The sequence below is a fragment of the Neomonachus schauinslandi genome, chromosome 11 (assembly GCF_002201575.2).
Source record: "Neomonachus schauinslandi chromosome 11, ASM220157v2, whole genome shotgun sequence".
Taxonomy (NCBI): domain Eukaryota; kingdom Metazoa; phylum Chordata; class Mammalia; order Carnivora; family Phocidae; genus Neomonachus; species Neomonachus schauinslandi.
The window spans coordinates 17,715,054-17,737,288 of NC_058413.1; the positions used below are offsets into that span (position 1 = coordinate 17,715,054).

Genomic DNA, 22,235 nt, shown 5'->3' on the forward strand with positions numbered 1-22,235 from the left:
CTCAGGCTGTGGGCTGGGAGCAGGAACTCATTTCCCCGACAGCCATAGCCGTGATGAGTGAAGAGATCAAATGTGCAGCTAACACAAGAGAAGGCCATGACCCTACATTAGGAGGGATGCCGTGAGACTGGGAGCCATCTACCAGTTCTTTCGTCTGTGCGAGAGGAATTTCCCCATGTCATGCATCAAACTCACAACTGAAGCTGGCTCTACCACCCTGGCCAGGTTTTGTTTAATAGGAAAACAGCTCGGAATTAGAGGTTTTATTTGATTTTTATGGCCATTTGCATCGCCCTCATTGAAAGGCTTATTGTGATGCTCAGATTTTATAAAGCATTTAATATTTCTTACAGAAAGGAGCTATCCACATGCAAAACATTAAAAAAAAGTGTGGGGGGAACCCCAATGTAAGAAGCCAGAAAGCTTGTCAGAAGGCAGGGACCGCCAGGCCTGGTGTTGCATCTGAGTTCTGGGGAAGAGCCTGGCCAGCTTTTGGCACTTGACCACCATCACCGAGGCCATTCGTCTTCTAGCATGGAACGGAAACAAGATCAAAAGAAGGCTCTGTACGTTTTCGCAGCAGGCAGCTATGGAAACTAACTCTCTTGCCCTGTTTTCATCCATTTGATTCCATTTTCTCTCGAGTTTTCCCTATCTTGGTTTGGAATCAATCCAGCAGCACAGTGCTCCTAAGTCAAGAGGTCAAGAAGACACGTGATTTTATGATGCAAGAAAGGGCAGCCACTCTGTTCTGTTTTGGGAACCTTGGTGACATCATGGACTAACTGTCGAATCTCGGGAACTTGTGTCTAAGAGAGCACTGAGTCAGAAGACAGCCTTCGTCACAGGGCTCCTGGAACTTCAGGTAAAGACAACTATTAGGTAACTGAGTCTATCCCCACAGGATTGCTCCTGCTTCTCTCTGGCTTCTCTCTGGAATGACTCCAGTCATTCTCTAGGGGAAACTCATCTACGTGGGACAGCTGTCACTAGCAGGACATTTGCTGCTCTTCGGCCTAAATTTCTCATGACATCACTCAATTAACTTCTCCTTCTGAGGGGACAGTTTTCTCTCGTATTACAAGTATCCAGGCGGCTGCCTAAAGATGGCTGGGTTACAGGACACAGCCTCCACTCTTTCTTCAGAGGCCTGTAACCTGTCTGGGTCTGTCCCAGGAAGGAGACTCGGTTAAATAAAGTGCTCCCAGAATATGCAGCTTTCCATTGCAAAAGCACGCAAGCCAAGATGTTGAGGAGTCAAGGCAGACTTCCACGAGGCTCTGTGAGGCCACCTCTGTTTGGGTTTCGGCAGCTGTCTGCCTGTGGAGGGCTCCAGAGTTGCTGACACATATTTATATCCTACTTCACGAAGTCACAAGGAACAAACACGTGCACGTTTACCCTGGAGGCAAAGCCCATTCACGTTGCCTCAAATGAAGCAGGGAGGGCAGGAGAGAAACTGCTTACAGACAGAATCACCCGTGAGCACAGCCACAACAGCTTTTAATTTGCCTAAAGAAGATATGTGATTTCAAGATGTGATTAGGGAGTACTGTTCCCGCAGTAAACATAGTATGAACATGAACTGCTGGCTGTCATTTAATAGGACTCCAAGGCTGGGAAGCAAATCTCATCCTTGTCTTCCAAACAGCCACCCCACGAGATCAGCTGGACCAGCCTCTGGAAGTTTCTTCACAGCAGAAGCTTGGCTCAATCTCAGCACAGCTTCTCTCTAAGATTTCACATCACCAGTGCGCCCCTCCAGGGTCTGGATAAACTGTCCGAAAGGTCAGGTTTATTCTTGGTTCTCTAGAGTGGTACTCTTTGGGCACTCGATGCTAAACGGAAATATAAATAACTCTGACATAAACAAATTTATGACGACATGGACATATTTTGACTTCGTCATTCCTTAACCCCCCATGAGCATCAATAAGCTCTTTGAAGTCTTGTGGAGAAAGGTTTTCTTCTCTGAAGCAAACCCGCCCCCCAATCACTCTGATAAGCCAGCGCCCTCACAGTGAGGTGTTTTGTTTTTATCTTTTCTAATTGTTGTTCTTCCTCGCAGCTTCCTGCCATTTTCCCAAATCTCATAAGGCAACACATAAATGACTGAGACCAAAGGCAGGCATGAGATTCTGCTCCCATGCTAAGCATTCTTCCATGAACTTGCACACCTTAAAGATGACCTGGCTTTAGAAGAGCACGGCCTAAGGTGAGAAGCTGTGCCCAATAGCCAGCCACTGGCTACCTGAAGCTACTGAAATGAATTTAAATTAAATTAAAAATTCAGTCCTTCAACACACTAGCCACATCTCAGAAGATCAGTAATAGTTGCGTGTGCCCAGTGGCTACTACCTGGGGACTTAAAGAGATGCAGACTATTTCCACTGTCACAGAAAGTTCTACTGGATGCACTGCTGCAGAGGTCCATTCTGACTGTCAGAATCAAAACTTGAAAATGGTTATCACTGTACCGCCTCTTGCTCATGATAAAAGCAACTTGCTTTTCACCATATTTACTAGATAAATGAATAATCAGAAGCCGTCAGGGCCCTGCCTCCATGTGAATCCAAATTCCTTGCATGTTCTCACCTGCCAATCAGCTTGTGTCGCTCCTTCCATGATTAACAAGGTCCCATGATCCAAGGGTATCTTCACTCTTTCCACATACGTGTAGTCTCCGTTCTCTTCCTAGAAAACAGCATTCATTGCACTACATTGTTTGCTTGTGTGATCAAGATGCAATGGAACCAGATAGTGGTCAAGAAATGCAGACCCCTCCGCAGCTAGGCTGTAGGGGTTCATCTACTGGCTCTGCCCACAGCAGCCGTCTGGCCTTAGGCAAGTTGTGTCACCATTCTCTACCTTAATTTACTCATCTGTAAAATGGAGATGACAACAGGACCTGCCACCCAGGGCTGTTGTGAGCCTCCACAGAGGCAGTCTGTGTAAGTCACTTGGAGACTGGCACATATTAAGTACAGTGTAAGTGCCAGATATTATTGTCATCAGCATCTAACATTGCAGAAGAGCCCATTCTGGCCTTGAAGAAGTGAAGTCATTTATACAAGAACTCTTTACATCTGCTTTATGCTGTGCTCTGTGTTTTGCCATAGTCAGTGTGGAAAAAATGGGCTTTTAAACAAGACATGGTGTGGTACATTCTCATCGCCTTTTTACATTTCACGCTAATTCACTAATGGGTACCTATGTTAAAACTGATTACGACTCTTCCTATAGCTCCTCTGGTGTCTTGGAGATACATTCTTGTTTCTTTCCAGAACAGTCAACAGCAAGATTTTCTTAAAGAAGGGAGCTCTGGCTTGACCAGAACAGGGCTGCAAACTGAGACTGGCTGTTTAAGCCTTGGAGCGTAGGTCACAACTCCTGAGCACTTCAGATAGAAATGCCTTGTATTTACACTGCCCCTCTCTTCCAGAGAGCCCAAAGTCAATTCATGTCCAGTACTCTAATGAAGCTTCAGGCACGGCCTGCAAAACAGCCAATAGGTGGGGGTCACTCCTCCTTCGCAGTTGACAAAGAGCTTGTCAAGAGCTGAGACCTGAGCTTCCTGATCTTTCCTCTTCCATTCTGGGCAGATCCACCCATTCATCTACTTCACTTCTGATGCAAGGGATTGCATTTGGGTTACTGCAGGATTGATTTCCCTGCAATACTGTGTTTATGTTTATTACTGTAGGGGTGCCTCTGAGAACACAACTATTTACAATGATTTCCCTCAGGAAAATCAAAATCAAAACAATAATGAACTTGCACAAACAGTTTAAGTCCCAGGTCCCAGCCCCTGGCAGTGTCTTTGTGGAGCACAGTCATAACTTTTACAGGCAGAAGATAAAAGCAATGTTTGAAATAACTTTTGGTTTCAGTGATTGATTTTAACTGTGCCTGCCACCTTTTCTTCTCCAGTAGCAAGTAAGTGCTGAAGCATTAACCTCTGACCCCTCAGCCAACCAGGGAGCAGTGGGAAGATGACCCTGTCCTCAGGTGGTCCAGCTGCATCTCAGTGAAGCAAAAGGCGGCTCTCTGAAAAAAAGGATTCCAACCAAAGGAGATGTACGTCGTACTGGAGAAAACATACCAGAAGGGAGTGCATCATCCATGAGATTAGAGGGCTCAAGGCTTCTTGATTTAAGCTGTAAAGTCAGTTACCAGATCAAGGTTCAACATAGCGAGGAGCAGGTGTTCTCCTGCCCTCTGTATACTGCATCCTCAGGGAGTGAGGTGGGACCTTCTTCTGTAACTCAACCACAGACACAAGGAGGGTCGCAAAACAAAATAGAGAGGAAAGGCGCTGAACCAGACATGAAGCCAATCCTGAGACCAAGAACTCTTCGAACGGGAAAAACATTCCTGGGAAGGAAGGGGCACCAAGGCCAGTGGAAGAGAAGGGGTGAGCACTGTAATTCTGCCTGGAAACACATGGCGGGAATAGAACCAGCAAGCGAGAGAGAATTCCATATGCAAAGGGGAAATATCAGCCCTGATGGAAAGTGATGTTCAACAGAGCCGTGTTTCACTTTATGTTCCTAAGATGTGAATTTTTCAAATGAGAGAAAGCCTCAGGTTTCTTTTAAACATACATCCAATATAATCTTTAGTTGTACCTAAAAGCAGAAGAGGGAGAATTTTCACTTGGGATAGAGCTACTCTTGATCAGTCCCCAAAAGAGAGCGATACCCAGGGCACCCACTATTCGAGGTGATGTCATCACTTTGCTGCTTGCTATTTGTCCCCTCCAACATCCTTGGCTCAGAAAGTGCATTCCTAATCTGTAGGAGATAGAAAAGAGGGCAAGGGATTCTACTAAGGCAACACAGAGCTCACAAATGTGTCCTTCTGAGGACAGAGTGCCAACAGACCCCAGAGCCACCCTTTAACTTAACCAAGACACACAGAGACTTTTTCCACTTAGGAAGCAGATAAAAGGCCAGCGGAGCTCACGTGGCTGTGCATAAAGGCCCAAACTGATAAATGGATAAGCAACGCTAGAAGCAAGGGTCAGACTGTTTAGAGGAGTGCATTCACAGCTATTAAGCATGGTTAAGTTACCAAAACACAGCTCTGTGACCCTTTTGATTTACTCAGGTCTTTCTTCAAAACAAAACAAAACAGAACACACCCCTAAAAAAACATGGCTTAGGATAAAATTTTCCATCCATGATCCCAGTAAAAAGAGGCTTTTTAGGGGTGCCTCGCTGGCTCAGTCAGTAGAGCATGTGACTCTTGATCTCAGGGCTGTGAATTCAAGCCCCACATAGGGCATAGAGCTTACTTTTTAAAAAGAGGCTTTTTAGGGTCACAATCAGTCTACAGGGTGGGTTTTGTTGTTGATGATTTGGTTTTCCACACGAAATTTCACAAGTAGATGAAAAAAGCAAAAAATACATACTTTTATATTAATTCTGATCAACACTCTCCCCTCCTCCCCAAGGACAGCCAGTTCATTAAAACATGCAATTATGATTCCCAAGGAGTGCTGGGCCTTCCTGAAGTTCTATACCCCCACCTCCGCCTCCTGACACAAGCCTATTTGGCTTCCTTTAGAAAAATGGTTATTAGGGGGGAAAGTCTGGGTGTATTTGTCGTTCTGTCATTACTAACCATTCAACAGACAGGAAACCTAAACATGTTTGTTTTCATTGAAAAGGTAACTTCACATTTTATAAGCTCTACGTAGATTTTTCATGTAACTGCTCCTTTCTTGTCCTAAAAAGGTGTCTTAGAAATTACAACCAACAATCAGTGCTTGAAAATCATCATCAGCAGAGTTTTTCTCTCTACAGAATAAAAGTGACACAAGTTCACTAAAGTAAATGACACATGGAAATCACTGGTTCGATGCCTGCCTTCCTTCTCTCTGTTAAACTCCATGAACAGAGGACTATGTTGTTTTGCCCTTTTGAAATATGCTCAGTGCCCATCACACACATCAATAAATATGTGCTGAATGAGGAAGAGCACCAAGAAAACATAATCCTATCATCCAGAATTCATGCAATGCATGTACAGGGAACATTCTCTATATAGAATTATGTACTATACATTTTGAACATTATATTGTGAGTATGTTTCTACATCTCAGATGTACGGTATTTCAGAAATGGGGTTATATAATATTCCTTTATATGAACATATCTTTCCTTCTTTAAACTCGCAAATATTTTTTGACCACCGTATATGTCAGGCACTGTGCTAATGCTAAGAATATAGCAATGAGGTACACACTGCTGGACACTGAGATTTTAATACACCCATACTGCTTAAAAAAAAGAAGAAGAAAAGAAAGGAAGAGAAAGAAAGAAAGAAAGGAAGGAAGGAAAAGGCTACTACAAGTAGATCCCGGGCAAAACATTCCTGAGTATTTTTCTAAGGATATATTCTCAAAAATGGAATGACTGGATCCAAGGATACGAACTTTAAAGCAGTCTGACCTATAGTAGCAAACCGCTTTCTTAAGAAGGTTGTGACAATTTATAATTCCATCAGGAAAATACTACAGTACCTATCTTCTAGTCACATCACCAATACTGAACATTACCAACTGACAATGATGAAAAAAAAATTTAGTGGAAAAGTAACAATTCATTATTCAAACAGAGAGTTCTTTAACTACTAACCCGGTTCAACATTTTTTCACACGCCTATTTGCCGTTTGCATTTATTGTATTATGAATTCTGTGTTCACATTCTTTGTCCATTGTTCTACAGACGTTAGTATTTTTCTTATTGATCTGTAACCACAGATAGTGAGATATTTACCCTTTGTCATACTTTCTGCAAATACTTTTCTCATTTGCTATTTGTCCTTTAACTATGTTGATACCTAACACAGAGTAGCTCAAAAACTTTCAGAGTCAACTCTGACCTTTCTTTGGTTCTCCCTCATGGTTTTTATGCTTAGCAAGTCTTTTCTCATCCTGGGGGAAGTTAAATATACAATTGCATTTCCTTTTTGGTTAACAAAAAAAAAGGTTTACATTTTTTTAGATTTCACTCTTCAATCTACCTGGAATTTGGCTTCCACCACCCCCACCCCCACCCCAAGGCTTCTTTTTATAACATTTTCCAAATACTTAAACCAAGGCATCCTGCCAGACTTTTTGGACAGGATCAACCACAGTGTATGCTGCCCAGGTGCCAGGCATGTTAGGAACTCTATGTACATCATTGCTCATGCTCACTACAACCCTGTAAGGGAGGTGATATTTTCCATCTTATCATAAGCAAAGGGAGCTGGAGGGAAAGCACATCTCTAAGGCAGAAGGCTGGCAGGAGGAAGGCAGGGCTAGTATTTGGACTTAGACTGCCTAGCTCTAAAGCTTATATTCTTTCCACTATATTGTGTCCTCCAAAGTGATCTCTATTCCTTCTGAAATCCCGTAACATTTCCTGTCCTAATTACATGGCACCCTGACTGACCTGTAAGGGTCACAAACACCAGCAAGTAGCATAAATGAGGAGTGCGGGCAGGATGCAATGCAGTGGGGAGGGGGGATCATGGACAACCAGAGAGCATGGGGCCTGCAGACAGGTGTAGCTCTAGCTCATTGTTCCCTCAGGGTTGTCTGATTTTCTGGGTTTTCCAGGGAAGCTGATAAATGGGATTTTTATGTGAAATCTCCTGAGTTATAAATTTTGGCAAGTAACTGAATCTCTTTATTTTTTTTATTTTTATTTATCTGAGAGAGAGAGAATGAGAGAGAGAGAGAGCACACTAGAGGGGGGAGGGTCAGAGGGAGAAGCAGACTCCCTGCTGAGCAGGGAGCCCGATGCGGGACTCGAGCCCGGGACTCCAGGATCATGACCTGAGCCGAAGGCAGTCGCTTAACCAACTGAGCCACCCAGGTGCCCTAACTGAATCTCTTTAAAAACACTAAGCAGTATAAACAAGTCTGAGAACCAGATTCACTTCAAGAGCTGCCCAACTGCTGCTGATGGACCCATCATGACTCCTCTTATGCCCACGTCTTGTCATCCTATCTGGCCCAGAAGCTCCCGATCGAGGCCAGTTGTCATCTGCTGGGGTCCTCTGATCCTGCTTTGCCATTCCACACAGTAGTGCCTGATAAAAAGCTCAGGACACATATACAATTTCAAGTATATATTCTTAATCTCAGTGACCCAACTCAAGCACAAATGGCCATTCAAAGCAAAATATACTTCCAAATTAATGATCTCAATTTACAGTGAGACATTTGATTTTCCAAGTCATCTCTGATCCTCCTAAAAGTAGATGAGCTACTTATTTAAAACATTTCCATCATTTTATTAAGATGTTGATGAAAACAAAACACAAATGACCAGAAAGAACAAAGTAGGAGCCTGCTACCTGTTTCTCATTTCCTGAGCTCTCAGGAAGCACCTGACATGCAGTAACTATGATTGGTTTCTGCACTGGAGGCATCAGGGAAGGCTTCAAGGCTACAGGGGGTCCTTGAATGCTGGAGAGGACTTAAGTTAACGAGAAGGAGGAGAGCGAGTGTAAGGGAGGGCAGAGAGATGATCTCATGGAGTGGTGCAATCACACAGGGAACAAGACACCCAAGTAGGCTGGGCACGGATTATGTAAAGATTTGACAGTCTGACTAAGGAGCTGACATTTTATCTTTTGTTCCAGTAGGAGCAAATAAAGGCTTCTGAGTTGGAAAACAAAGTGATGAAAGCAGTGAGCTCAATCTTGGCTCTCTGCTCCTCTTTAGCTCTTCTCTTGCTCTGAATGATGATGTGTGACTCCATAGCTTTCCATATTACCTACATTATTAGTTCTAACTCAATTCAACAATCAGTTATCGAAGCCACGCTGCGTGATTTAACAGTGTGCTTCAGCCACCTCGTCCGTACAACGGGGATAATAGCAGTATCGACTTTGTGGGATTATTGGAGGGCTGAATATAAAGCACTTAGAACAGGGACAGGCACAGTCAGCACTACACATTTGGTATTTATCATCATCACTTTCCTGTTGTTGTTCTGACAATTCCCAAGTGATGTTTCTAGCACAAGCCTGTCATCTGAACCACAGACCTAGATAGCCAGTGGCCTGCTTCCCCCTGGAAGTCTCAGGCCTCTCCAACCTAGCATGTAGAAGGAACTCTTGATTCCATCTACAAATCCTCCTTAAACAGGACCACAGTCGAATGCAAAAATCCCTGCTCCTCCTCCATCTAAGTAAACAGCACCTCTATCCAACACCTACTCAGCCAGAAACCTGGGAGTCATTCTTGATTCTTACCCTTGTATCTAAAATATTATTGGCAACTTCTATTGGTCACCCTCAAAAACACACCTCAAGTTCATCCACTTCTCTTCATCCCCACTGCCACCACCTTAGTCCAAACCAGCAGTCTACCACTGGGTCTCCCACCCTCTATTTAGTCTCCTACTCTTGCCTCTCCTCAAACTATTCTTCACACAGCAGCCCGAGTGATCTTTTCAAAATATAAACCAGATCATGTCATAACCTCATTTATTCCTACTGAACTCAGAATAAAATCCAAACTCAGAGCTCTAACTACAAGTTGTAATTTCTCTCTGTTCATTTGATTACTGTCTACCTCCTAAGACCTCTATGAGGGTGGGCCGCATATTTGCCACGTTCATTGCTATCTCCTCAGAGTTGAGCATAGCCCCTGATACATAGTAAGTGCTCAATTAGTATTTGTGAGACAGAGGAGAGAGGAGACAGGGAGAGAGTGACCTGTTCCTAACAATATCTGGCATCTGGGTATCAGATAGAACTGAGAGAGGAAAGATGGGAATTAAAGACATTTTAGTATTTTAGACATGTGGTAAATAGAGCCTGGGATAAAGATGGTCACTAGGAGAGGGATGAATTCTTCAGACATTTCAAGAACAAATTAATAAGATTTGGGAACTGAAATACTTAAGAGAACAGGGAAGAACTAAAAATAAATTACATATGGGGAGCCTGGGTGGCTCAATCAGTTGAGTGTCTGACTCCTGATTTTAGCTTGGGTCATGATCTCATCTCAGGGTCATGAGATGGGGCCCTGCATTGGGCTCCATGCTCATCAGGGAGTCTGCTTGGGATTCTCTCTCTGCCCCTCCCCCACTGAAATAAATAAATAAATCTTAAAAAGAATTAAAAAATAAAAATAACTTACATGTGAACCTGACCAAGAGAACAGTGATATTGTGAATATAAATGGACTTATCAGCAGGTGGAATTGTGGAGTTTTCTGAGAGAATAATAAATCTGATTTTATAGTTTCAGGTTAGAAGTCACATGTGCTGTCATAAGTGGAAGTGTCCCTCCCCACCAAATAAATAAGTGGAAATGTCCCGTGAACACATACAAGTGATGACCTGAATTTGAGATAAAAGGCTGGAGATAAGAGATTCAGAAGTCACTCCACCTACAGACATAACAGTTGAAGCCATAAGAACAAATGAAATCATGTTTATTAGCTTATTCAACCAAAATACACAAATACACACACACACAGTGCTAAATAATGGGGACATAATAAGACAGAAATGGACCTTGCCCATTTGGCATGTATAATCTATAGCCAGTTCATAATCTCCTAAAAACTAATTTAAACAAAAATAACAAAATTAAAGATAACCTGGAATGTCTATATTGTAGGGGTGAATGTAAAGGAAAAATCCTTAAAGGAGGCAGGGAAATAGCAATGAGAAAAGTATGAGAGTAGCTAAAATAACACAGTATTCCAGCCAGAAAAGGCAGCTGAGAGATGACTGAGTTTCAAGCAGAGAGTTTCAATACAGGGACCAATATTACAAGGAAGAACAGAATGATGATTGAGAAAAGGTTCTTTCAGACAGTGGCATCTGTATATTAGCAAAGTGGTGGGGATGGATCTACAGAGCGGGTGATTCAAGAGTAGTTCAGTTGCAAGGAAAGGGAAACTGCAGACATAGAAAACTTATTCCAGAATTTGTGCCTCAAAAGCAAGCAAACAAAGAAAAAACCACCCCAGATATAAGACTGTCTGCAGAGTCAAGCAAAGGGTTTTCTCAAGATGGTAACAGATATTAAGGGATTTCCCTAGGTCTCTGGTCCAAGGATCAGATACATGGTGGAGCTGCTGCCTGACAAGTATGCAGACTGAAATGGTCACTGAAAACCGAATGTCAACCCATGCTACAGCTATGTAACCTGCTGAGGGCCAGCTGTCCCTTTACTTGCCCTACCTCCCAAATTACGACTGCCAATAATGTCTCCCTCTCCGCTTTTTAAAAGATTTATTTGGGGGGGGGGGAGAGAGAGCACATACACGTGCATGGGGGGAACACAGAGAGAGAATCTTCAGGCAGACTCCCCATTGAGCGTGGAGCCCAACACAAGGCTCGATCTCACGACCCTGAGATCATGACCTGAACCGAAATCAAGAGTTGGACACTTAACCGACTAAGCCACCCAGGCGATCTCCCAACTCGCTTTTTTAAAGATTTCTTTTCAGCTTGTTTTCCTGATCAGATTGTGGGGTTCCCTTGCCCTTGAGAACCTGGCTGGCTTCTAGACTGCTTCATGGATCATCTAAGCTTGTGGCTATATTTAGACTGCAAAGTTGCTCCTATAGCACCAATACAAGAACACAGCTGCACTTACTCTTTACAGTGGTAACATGTTTTTTTAATCTGACATAAACAAAATATATTAGTTATGGAAATTATGGGAAGAGAATAAAACTAGGACCCCACAATGTCATCTCTAGTTATTATTCTGCTGACTCGAACCACACTTTAAATGATGGCATCCTCAATATCGATCTTGAAATACATTACTTGAAAAAAAGAAGCAGGGGCACCTGGGTGGCTCAGTCGTTGAACGTCTGCCTTCGGCTCAGGTCATGATCCCAGGGTTCTGGGATTGAGCCCTGATCGGGCTCCCTGCTCCGTGGGAAGCCTGCTTCTCCCTCTCCCACTCCCCCTGCTTGTGTTCCCTCTCTTGCTGTGTCTCTGTCAAATAAATAAATAAAATCTTTTAAAAAAAATAAATAAATAGAGAAGCAGCTGTTTCTGAAATGAGGTCTGCTAAAGTAAAAGGCTGGCTGGAAAAATATAGATTTGAAATCACTGAGGTTATCCGTTCAAAACAGGTCTACACTCATTTGCCACATACAAATCTTTGAGTTTTTATCCAACTCTTTCCTGATATTTGGCACTGATTTGGCATGGAAGGTTCTGATGAGGTAAGTGAGGACAGTAAATAGGCATGAGGGACTGGCACGGGTGATGGACCATCCTATATCAGGCATGCCCAGTGATCTCCATAGTTCAGTAAGTCAGGACCTCACCAAGGTCTTGCCTGGGAGGTCTGGGCAGTTGTTCAATGCAACAGAGGCTCTCTCTGTAGGCATCGAAAACTTAGCACTGGGGACCAGACTAGCATGAGAACTCCTGCCTTTCCTTCTGGACGGAAACACGTGGAAAGGCAAACAGAGAGAAATGCTGCTGACAGTGTCTATTGTTCAGACTTGTTGTCAACATAGTCCCCAGGGCAGTGTGGGAGCAAGAAGTTACTGAATTTCAGCAAAAATAAACCTGGCTTTCCCCTCACTATTACAGTCCTTCTAGCAACACCGAATGTGCTTTTGGAACCAGAAGGCTTAATGTAATAATGATTCCATTCTTGATAATATATTTCCAAGAAATGCAACTTAAAGGAACTGCTATCTCGAAAGAGCTCCCACCCAAGACTGCAGCACCAGAAACAAATGCTCTCCATGTCTGACATCCAGCTGACCCCAGCCCCCAGCAAAAGTGCAGGGTTCTCCAGTGATCCATCAAAACCACGTAACTCATTCCCAAGCCATTCCTAGATGTGACCTGATCAGACATAATTCCCCCCACTCTCTCCCTCCTGTACCCTTCCATGGTGTCCTCCGGAATTCCCATTCAGTGATGAGCAAACACCCCTAGATCTCCAACCTCATGTGCTCTGAATGTTCCCTTGATTTGCGTGTCCTAATTGAAACCTTGCTATCTCCAGGATTCCAAATCCCTGAAGCTCTCTCATGTGGAAAGTGATGGTGTCTTTCACATCCAGCCAGCCAGATACTCCGCATTAACACTTTCAGACCATTATTCCCATACCTCTCTTAAAAATCCCTGCTCCTCTGAGCTCGTGTCATTGAATCTGTTCGCCTCTGTCCTTCTCTGCCTTGGTCCCAAGTATGCACGAGGTATAACAAGCTCTTAATTGGTCTCTTGGCTTCCATGCGTGCTCCTTTCTAGTCCAGGCTCCACATAGCAGCAACTGACTTTGTAAAATTATCCAAGAGATCATGTCACTCTTCTGCTTCACACATTTGAGGCTTCTTAATGTGCATAAAATCTGCTCCTTCCTGAGGCTCATGAGCCTCTGCATGATCTGGTCCCTGCCCACTCTCCCCATCTCATCACCTGCTCTGCTCCTCCACTGCTCACTCTACTCTGGTGTGGGGTCTGCTTCTCCTTCCTCAAATTCACTAAGCCCTCTTCTGCCCCAGCCAAGCAGTCATCTACCATGAAAACAGCACTTGGGAAAGAGGAGAACATCATCAGAAGGCTTAGGAATAGTTCCTTAGGAGTATGGCAAGGGGAGAAAAAATTCTACCACTGGGACACAATTTAAAAAAGTCAAGTTTGGAAGCAGACCCCATTCCTAAACATGGCACATGCAAATATGATGAATCACTCTGGAAAAGGTTGTTCTTCCAAGACTAAAAGGACTGTCAGTGGTACTACAAAACTGGGCCGTCCTTGGCAAAAATTAATTCTTCCCAGTGGCAGTCAGGGCATGGATTCCAGCTGAGACAAGGCCCCAAGGCAGCAAATGATGATTCCAGCTCCCACAGGATTTCACGTCTGATGATAACTCAAGTCCTACCAGAACTACTCAGCTTTATGGGCTCAAACATGTACATTTTCATTTACCCACCCACTCACTCACATTCTCCAAACCATTAAATGGCCCTAGAGACAGGAGCTCAAAAACTCAGTAACCTTTCCTGGTCCACAGGCCACTTCACCCTCCCCGAGTGCCCCTTCTACTCCCTCAATGAATGCCATTTCACAGGCCAAAGGAATCTTGGGATTTGGGCTTCCCTGCCATTCATTTCCTTTTCCAATTTCCAAATCTGAAAAGTCACTGTGGCATCTACCATTTTTTTTTTTAAAGATTTTATTTATTTATTTGAGACAGAATGAGAGAGAGAGAGAGCACATGAGAGGGGGGAGGGTCAGAGGGAGAAGCAGGCTCCCTGCCGAGCAGGGAGCCCAATGCGGGACTCGATCCAGGGACTCCAGGATCATGACCTGAGCCGAAGGCAGTCGCTTAACCAACTGAGCCACCCAGGCGCCCCGCATCTACCATTTTTAACAGCTTAAAAATTCACTGATTAGCGCAACAACTTTGCTCCCATAAAGTAGTACCAATTATCACCCCATTTACAAAAAAAGAAGAAAGTATAAATGAGATGGATAGGTGCTTTTTGCCAATATCAGTGACAGAAACAGGAAATAAAAACTGATTTTCTAGATTTCATTTAGGGATGTATTTAAAAGACGATGGTTATCAACAATTTTTTCCGGTATTTCCTGTAACTTTTCGGAACAGACGCTGTAATCAGAAGAGGGGCTCATTAAGAGATATGGATGACTGGACCAGCAGCAGTGGGGTGCTGGCTGAGGCGGAGGTTCAGTCATTACTCCATGAAATACTGCCCCGTGTAGTTTATCCAGCTTTCAAATTTAAGCTAGTGAGTATTATAGCATTTTGGATTCTAATATCCTCATTTCTTCTAAAGTCCTGAAAAAATATCAGGATTTATGATCAAACTGACCTTTTCATACTCCACTCTTCCCAGGAGTGGACCAAAAAACCAATGAGAAAGACAGGTACTAGGAACTCTAAGTCACTGGGAGCTCTCAAAGCCTCCACCATTGGAAGTGGTTTTACAACCATCTCTTCTGGTCCTATGAACAGAGTCCACATTCTTCAGAAGGTTCTAGAGAGAAAAGTGGCTTGAGAAACACTGAATTTGCCTCAACTCACCAGAGCCTGAGGTGGACAGAAGCCCTTCACATTTTCAGGATTCAGCTGATGAAGGACAGAGCTTATCCATTGGTAATGTGCTAGAAGAACAAGGCTTCTGGCATCTAAACCTCCAGCACATCACAAACTTCCTGCTATTATCTAATATCCCCCCAAATCAGCCATCACTGTTTCCATGGTAACTGACAGAGAAATAGCAGCCTGCCAAATGGCTTTTGTAGTTCCTTTTCCAGCTTGTTTTTCAGTATAGAACTAAAGCTAGCTGGGAAAAGAACCAGACTAATCTTTATAGCAGGGACATGATGCATTTTGGAAAGTACAACTGGGTCTGGGACAAGAAGCATAGACAAACTTTAATGAGCCCAGCTTGAAAGAATAAAAAAAGGTTCTTGGTTTCTAAAAAAGTGTCCACTGAAGTATATTTGGTAAGCTTTACTTTTGTCTTGAGAATAGTATATCCTGACATTGGCCAGAAGATAGATATGGTGCTATTCACTCTGTCTTTAACTGAATTAACAAAAGAAAGGATGGGGTGAATGGAACGGCAAGATCAGGCAAGTTTACTCGGCCACCAAGTACCTTATTATCGTTAAAGGAAACGATAATTTATGCTACAGTCAAAATGAATGGGCAGGAGTTGACTGGCTTGGACTAGAGGATAGTGAAGAAGGATCAGCATCCTGGAGGGGTGAAACATTCATCCCAGGGACGACGCCTGCATGAAGCCAACTGAGCCAACTGCATGAATCAGAGGGGCACTCATACTTAGGAAACAAAGACCTCCTTGCCATTTCAGCACAGGGAGAAACTGCTAGGAACGACGTGTGTAGAACTGGGGCGGCTTTCAGAAGACCAGCAGCTACAGAGATCTGCCGAAGGTGCCAGACAGTACAACAAACAGCTACCGCAGGGGTGGAAGGGATGGCATGTAACAAAAACAGTGGCCCCAAACAGATGCTTTTCTGTCTCCAAACTGCATACCTGAATAAAGTACACCAAGTCTCATGACTCTTCTCCGTCACTTTCAGATGAGAAATTTTGACTCAAGTCAAACAGGTATTTAGCTTCTCTTCTGATAGGTTAAAACGAACCGGATTTTGAAAGAGATTCCCTCCCACCACCTCTAACATACTCTGCATGTCTTGCTGACAGACGTGAAAATTACAGCCTATAGCAGCATACTAAGTTAGGTTCCTAAGAGTTTCCTGACAGAAAGTCAGACTCCTACAAATTCCGCACAGAAGACTAACGTAATTTATACTCTTTAATTTATGCTTTTACCTTGAGTTGTATGAATCATGAGTCATGTTCTCAGAGCCCTCACCGACCGGAGTTTAGAAAGAAAAGTAGACACAGATTTTCAAAAACCATTTCCTTTCAATCCTTCAGGAAAGGGATCATTATAATTAGAGAGGATGTACTCTAATATGCATTTCCAAGGCTGTCAACTCAAAGAAAGGCTTCTGTACTTCTGGTTTAGCTAGATTTGTGGAGTCCTAGATTTTGGGATCTGTTAAAGAAACCTGAATGAGTCCTTCCAAAAGTTTAAACTTGGGTCTTGTTTACCCAAGAATGGAACTTACAGGTTCTGAGGGGGGGAAAAAAGCCAGTTTTAAACTGTATTTAGTAATGCGTGATGATAATTTCCAATATATTAAGCTTCAATTTTCCCATCTTAAACAAAAGCCAAAATTGAAGGGATATACAATTATATCAAACTCAGTCATAGTTTAGATTATGCAGGAAGCCAAGACTTACGGTACTGACACCTTTGTATTTCCTCCCAAATCCGTTTCCTCAGCCAACTTTGTTTCAAGATCTCAGGTGAATTTTCTTACTTAGGAGGTCTATATTTTTATTAAATCAGCCATCATAGGTATAGTGCAGATTCTCTTGCCACTGGCAGATAATTACAGGGACAGTACCACGTTTTCTAGTATTTCATGGCCTGTGCTTTCACTATACTCATCAAAATAAACTGTAAGAAGCCTTGAGAAGATAAAGCTTCAGTACGGGCAGTCTCCCTCTTAAACCGGGATTTTGTTCCAAATGGTTGCCTTCAAGGCTGTGTGGCAGTTGTATTACCCACCCACTCATGAACCTTTAACAGAAGTCAGGTATATTACCAAGAAATAGCTCTTGGTCACCATGAATAATGTTTTCATATGAGAAAATGAAGACCTTCAGCTGCCTGGAGGAGACATGGAATGGGGGTATTCTGGGCACCAGAATACTGCTAATGCTTAATGGCTGGAAACTGCTTCTACAGTAAAACTACTTATCCAGAAGGCATGCTTTGGGAATCCTTAGGCTTCAAATCTATAAATAGGCCAAAAATGTTTTTAAAAGGGTGGTGGTGGTGGTGAACGGATGTTGTAAAGAAACAGTAACTGAACACTTAAATACCTGGCAACAAAGAAAGTAACCACCAAGAACGAGAAGCTAGGATTACATTAAACATTATCCTGCATGTAGCACAGCTTACGTGCCAGTCAGAGAGGAGGAAGGAAAACTCCCGCAGGAAGGCAGAGCACCAGCATGTGCTAGGTCATAAGCTCCAGGAGGGAAAAGGTGACTTCATCTCACTCAATCGTTGCTACAGCCCCAGCTCCCACGATCATGCCTGAGAAAAAGTTGGTGTTCCTTATGCCCGGCTTGAGAAGAGGATCTGACCTTAAAAATGAGACACATGGGGGCGCCTGGGTGGCTCAGTCCGTTAAGCGGCTGCTTTCAGCTCAGGTCATGATCCTGGGGTCTTGGGATCGAGCACCACATCCGGCTCTCTGCTCAGTGGAGAGCCTGTTTCTCCCTCTCCATCTGCCTGTCACTCTGCCTACTTGTGCTCTCTCTCTCTGTCAAATAAATAAATAAAATCTTTTTTTTTTTTAAAGATTTTATTTATTTATTTGAGAGAGAGAGACTGAGAGAGAGAGCACATGAGAGGGGGGAGGGTTGGGAGGGTCAGAGGGAGAAGCAGACTCCCTGCCGAGCAGGAAGCCCGATGCGGGACTCAATCCAGGGACTCCAGGATCATGACCTGAGCCGAAGGCAGTCGCTTAACCAACTGAGCCACCCAGGCGCCCAAAATAAATAAATAAAATCTTAAAAAAAAAAAAAAATGAGACACATGGTGTTTCTCTGCTATTCACATAACAGGAGTCTTCCCAAGGGCAGGATGAATTTTTCATATAATTTATTTAACTGGGTTTTAACTGAGTGGAAGCTGCACATAAAAGCATAACCATACCCAAACATTGGGTTGTCTGCTTCTCAAATGGTACTCCTGGTATATGAGAAGGCTAATCACCAATGAAACTGTGAAGTCTATTCAAAGTGCTCAGGAGCGAGTTCACTCAGTAAGTCACTGGCAACTGACAATCCCCTGCTAACACATACCAAAGAAAACCTAATCAATGGAAATTATACCAACAAAAGCTGCTTAATGGCGTAAATGCAAAAATAAAACAATATGCAGGGCACCTGGGTGGCTCAGATGGTTAAGCCTCTGCCTTTGGCTCGGGTCATGATCCCGGGGTCCTGGGATCGAGCCCCGCATCGGGCTCCCTGTTCCGCGGGAATCCTGCTTCTCCCCCTCCTTCCTGCTCAAGCTCTCTCTCACTATCTCTGTCTCTCTCAAATAAATAAATAAAATATTTTAAAAAATAAAATAAAATAAAATAAAACAATATGCTTCAAAATACCATGGAAACCGAAATACGTGTCAGGAAAATAGCCCAGTCCATTAACTATGTTCTTAGAAACAGCATATCTGATGAAGAACAGACATGAGCACTGACACACTAACTATTTGGTCTGGATTAGGTCATATTCTAAACACAGCCTTATAAGCCTTTCCACACTGACTGGGTCTGCTTTAATTTATTAGCTAAATGATCAGGAACCTTGTAAGAAAAAGACACAAAGATAATAAGATAATCTGGTTGAGGTTTGCTCTTTTGAGTTCCTACTATCCTTCTATCTATCTTAGTTCTAAGGTCCTATACTTTTTTGATTTAAGAAAATTAACAGTCTTCGTGTCCCTCAAATGTCGTGTAATACAGGTAAAAGCTGGGACGAAAACTAAAGTTATTATATAGTTTAGTCACTGCTTCTCCACTTGAACTTGGACAGACCACCACGTCTGATATTTTGGCTTGAATTTCCTCTTTCTGAAAGAATTACAGGTTCATCTGTATTTCAGAAGATGGCTCAGAAGGCAATGAAGATGCTTACAATGTTCCCTCACAGAAAAGAGGCAGAAGACTTACATACAATAAAGTCTTTTTCAGGGGCATCTTCCTCACACCACCTTCCTTTCCCATCTCGCATGTACTAGCTTGAGACTTCCCTTTATAAGCCCTCCTTCACAGCATCTATCATAATTCCAATTATTTTAATAATTAGTAATATCTGTCTATCCCCTGTATCCATGAGGACAGGGATTGTGTCTGTTCGTTTCCACCCAACAGAAACAGGCCCCCGGCGCTGGGCACAAGGCAAGCAGTTTCTGTCGGGTAAGTAAATGAATGAATGAATGAACGAAGGGAGTCCAAAGTTAACCATGGGGGAGGCAATCAGTTGAAAACGTTTCAACAATAAAACACGTACTCTTACTCTCTAAATCTGAAAACAGGAGCTTTTGAGAGCACTACTTTTTTCACAGACTATTAGAAGGCAAGAAAAACATAAAAAAAGAGAAAGAGAATACTCACTGGTGGTGGCTTCCTTCTCATTTCAAAACTGCGTGTGGCACCAAAACTCAGGGAAGCGATGACGGGACATCTCCCTAGGGAAGGTTCGTCGTCGCTATGCCAGTCGACACTGTCCTTCTCATTTCGGTAAAGATTGCAGAGCAAGGAGTTGAAGGTACGGCCGGTGTTCTCTTCAATCTGGTCCTTCAGTGTGCGCAGCACAGGGTGCCACTGCAATTGGGAGGCCAAGAAAAGGGGCAGAGATGGTTCACATCAGACACAAGGTGGCAGCCACAGGTAAAACAGAAGGAAGCGTAAAATCAGCCATGTTCTAAACAGGGGCGTGGAATAAGGAGAACACTGGGAATGCGACAGCCACAGGCAAGTGGAGTCGAGTCCCTCCCATTATTTCTATTTTGATGCAAGCTGACCCCCACAATTTTACTAAGGTACTAAACTTGCTCTAGCAATGTCATGAGGACCAACCCTCTCTACGCATCTCCACCTTCCCATGTAAAATACACGACCCTCGGAAGGCAGCGACTGTCATCACATTCAGTCAGTCAGTAAGGAGGTTAAGTGGAGCGGGGAGCCCGGCCTGCCGCCCCAGCCGATGAGCTGCCAGGAAGTTGGCAGGTACAGACTGAAGTCTGAGGAGTGCTGGGTGGCCCTCTGTTCACTCGACTCCTATTTTATCGTGAATGACAGAATTGCTTTTAAAAAAAGATATTTAGTATTTCCAGAGTGGCTAACTCCCTAAAAATAGAACCTAAGGGAAAAAACCTTCTACAGAATAGAATCACAACGTGGCCTTGAGAACTACATGGGCTGTGAGCTATAGACGATTTAAACAGATACTACAGCCCTGCCTCCTGAGCTCCTGGTTCCCCTACGCCATTTATATTTGGAACTCAAGTCTTGCCACGTACACTATAGGAAGCCATGACCCGACCTTAGGTTGTAGTCGGGAGCTACAATCAGCATAGCTTGTATTAGTTCTTGTTAGAATTCTGTCCTTCCTCCAAGAAACCTCAAGTACTTACAGAGCTTCCTTTTATGACAGTTGTTCTCACACCCCTATCAAAAATTGAGGACCTCAAAGAACTTCTGTTTATATGGGTTACAACTATGACGTTTATCCTATTAAAAATTAATACTTAAAAAAGTTAAACTATTGGTTAATTCACTTAAAAAAATACAAACCCATGACACGTTAACATAAATACTATTTTACAAAAAATAACTCTATTTTCCAATACAAAAAACTGGCAAGAAGATGGCACTGTTTTGCAAATCTCTTTACTGTTTGGCTTCACTGAAGAGGTGATTCTCACATCTGCTTCTGCATTTAGTCTGTTACAGTATGTTGTTTTTGTTGAAGTATATGAAGAAAATTGGCTTCACATGAATATGTAGTTAGAAAAGGACAGGAGTCTTTTCCAGCCTTTCCAAATAATTGTGGATACTCTTTGCTATTACACCAAAACTCAACAAGTACTAGTTGCAGAGTGGAATCGGAAACCATATCAACAAACTTCTGTTATATTCTCTTACATTTAAATCTACTGGTCCTGCTTGCACTTTGATTGAGTCTTTTAATCTTTTATGATTCTGTAACATCAAGCATTGGTCATGTGGAAAATATTGATCCAATGAGTAATGCAGACTGACATTACTGTTGACACATTTCATTATACAATTTTAAAAAACCATATCCATTTAATATTACCACGGATCTCATCAGAAAAGACTAAGTAATAGAAAGAGGTCAGGATCAAAGGGGCGGATATGACTTTTTCCAAAATTCTAATTCTCTTGAAAACCCAACTTTTATAAGTAACAAATCCTATCCATTGTTTTCCTTGAAGGGATACTCACTTCATTCATTAGAAAATGTCTACCAAATACTCAAGCCTGAATAACTACAGTTTGTCTGCTAGTTGTTCTTCCAAACAAAAATGGTCCATGATAAAAGTAGGTAGTTCAGCTATAGCTTAAAGAATCACACAAGTGTTTTGCCTTGACAAACCATCACACTTGGCTTGTAGCAGGAGTGCTTTACGCATACTTTCCATTTCATCAAACTATTAAAGAGACAGGAACTCAAATATTGAGATTTAATAAAACTAATAATGTTTACTGCTTTGAGGAATGTTCTTAAATGAAACCAGCCTTTTTTTTTTTTTTAACCGGAAGTGCATGGTGGTGAAGAATACCATGATCACTAGCATAGTTCGGTGACAATGACCTGATTCATGCTCAGGCACCAGAAGTTTTTTTGTTTTTGTTTTATTTTTAACCAGAAGTTTTTTATCCACCATTATTTTCGTATCATCAGTGCAAATTCAACATAGTGAAAATGTCATACACTCCTAGTATCATTATAAAAATAGTTTTGACCGGGGCGCCTGGGTGGCTCAGTTGGTTAAGCGACTGCCTTCGGCTCAGGTCATGATCCTGGAGTCCCGGGATCGAGTCCTGCATCGGGCTCCCTG

General features: G+C 42.9%; 1 protein-coding gene across 2 annotated transcripts in view; it reads right to left on the bottom strand.

Annotated features, from left to right (window-relative positions):
* Positions 1-1,368: 1,368 nt before the first annotated feature.
* Positions 1,369-22,235, bottom strand: part of ALKBH3 (alkB homolog 3, alpha-ketoglutarate dependent dioxygenase) — a 34,836-nt gene continuing 13,969 nt past the window's right edge. For both annotated transcript variants that reach the window (XM_021684755.1, XM_021684754.1), the window contains exons 8-10: positions 19,762-19,971; positions 2,596-2,694; positions 1,369-1,838 (exon numbers count right to left, since the gene is read on the bottom strand). In XM_021684755.1, the coding sequence (XP_021540430.1) occupies positions 1,746-1,838; positions 2,596-2,694; positions 19,762-19,971 (402 nt within the window). In that variant the 3' untranslated portion in view covers positions 1,369-1,745. The remainder of the gene's footprint in view (positions 1,839-2,595; positions 2,695-19,761; positions 19,972-22,235) is intronic.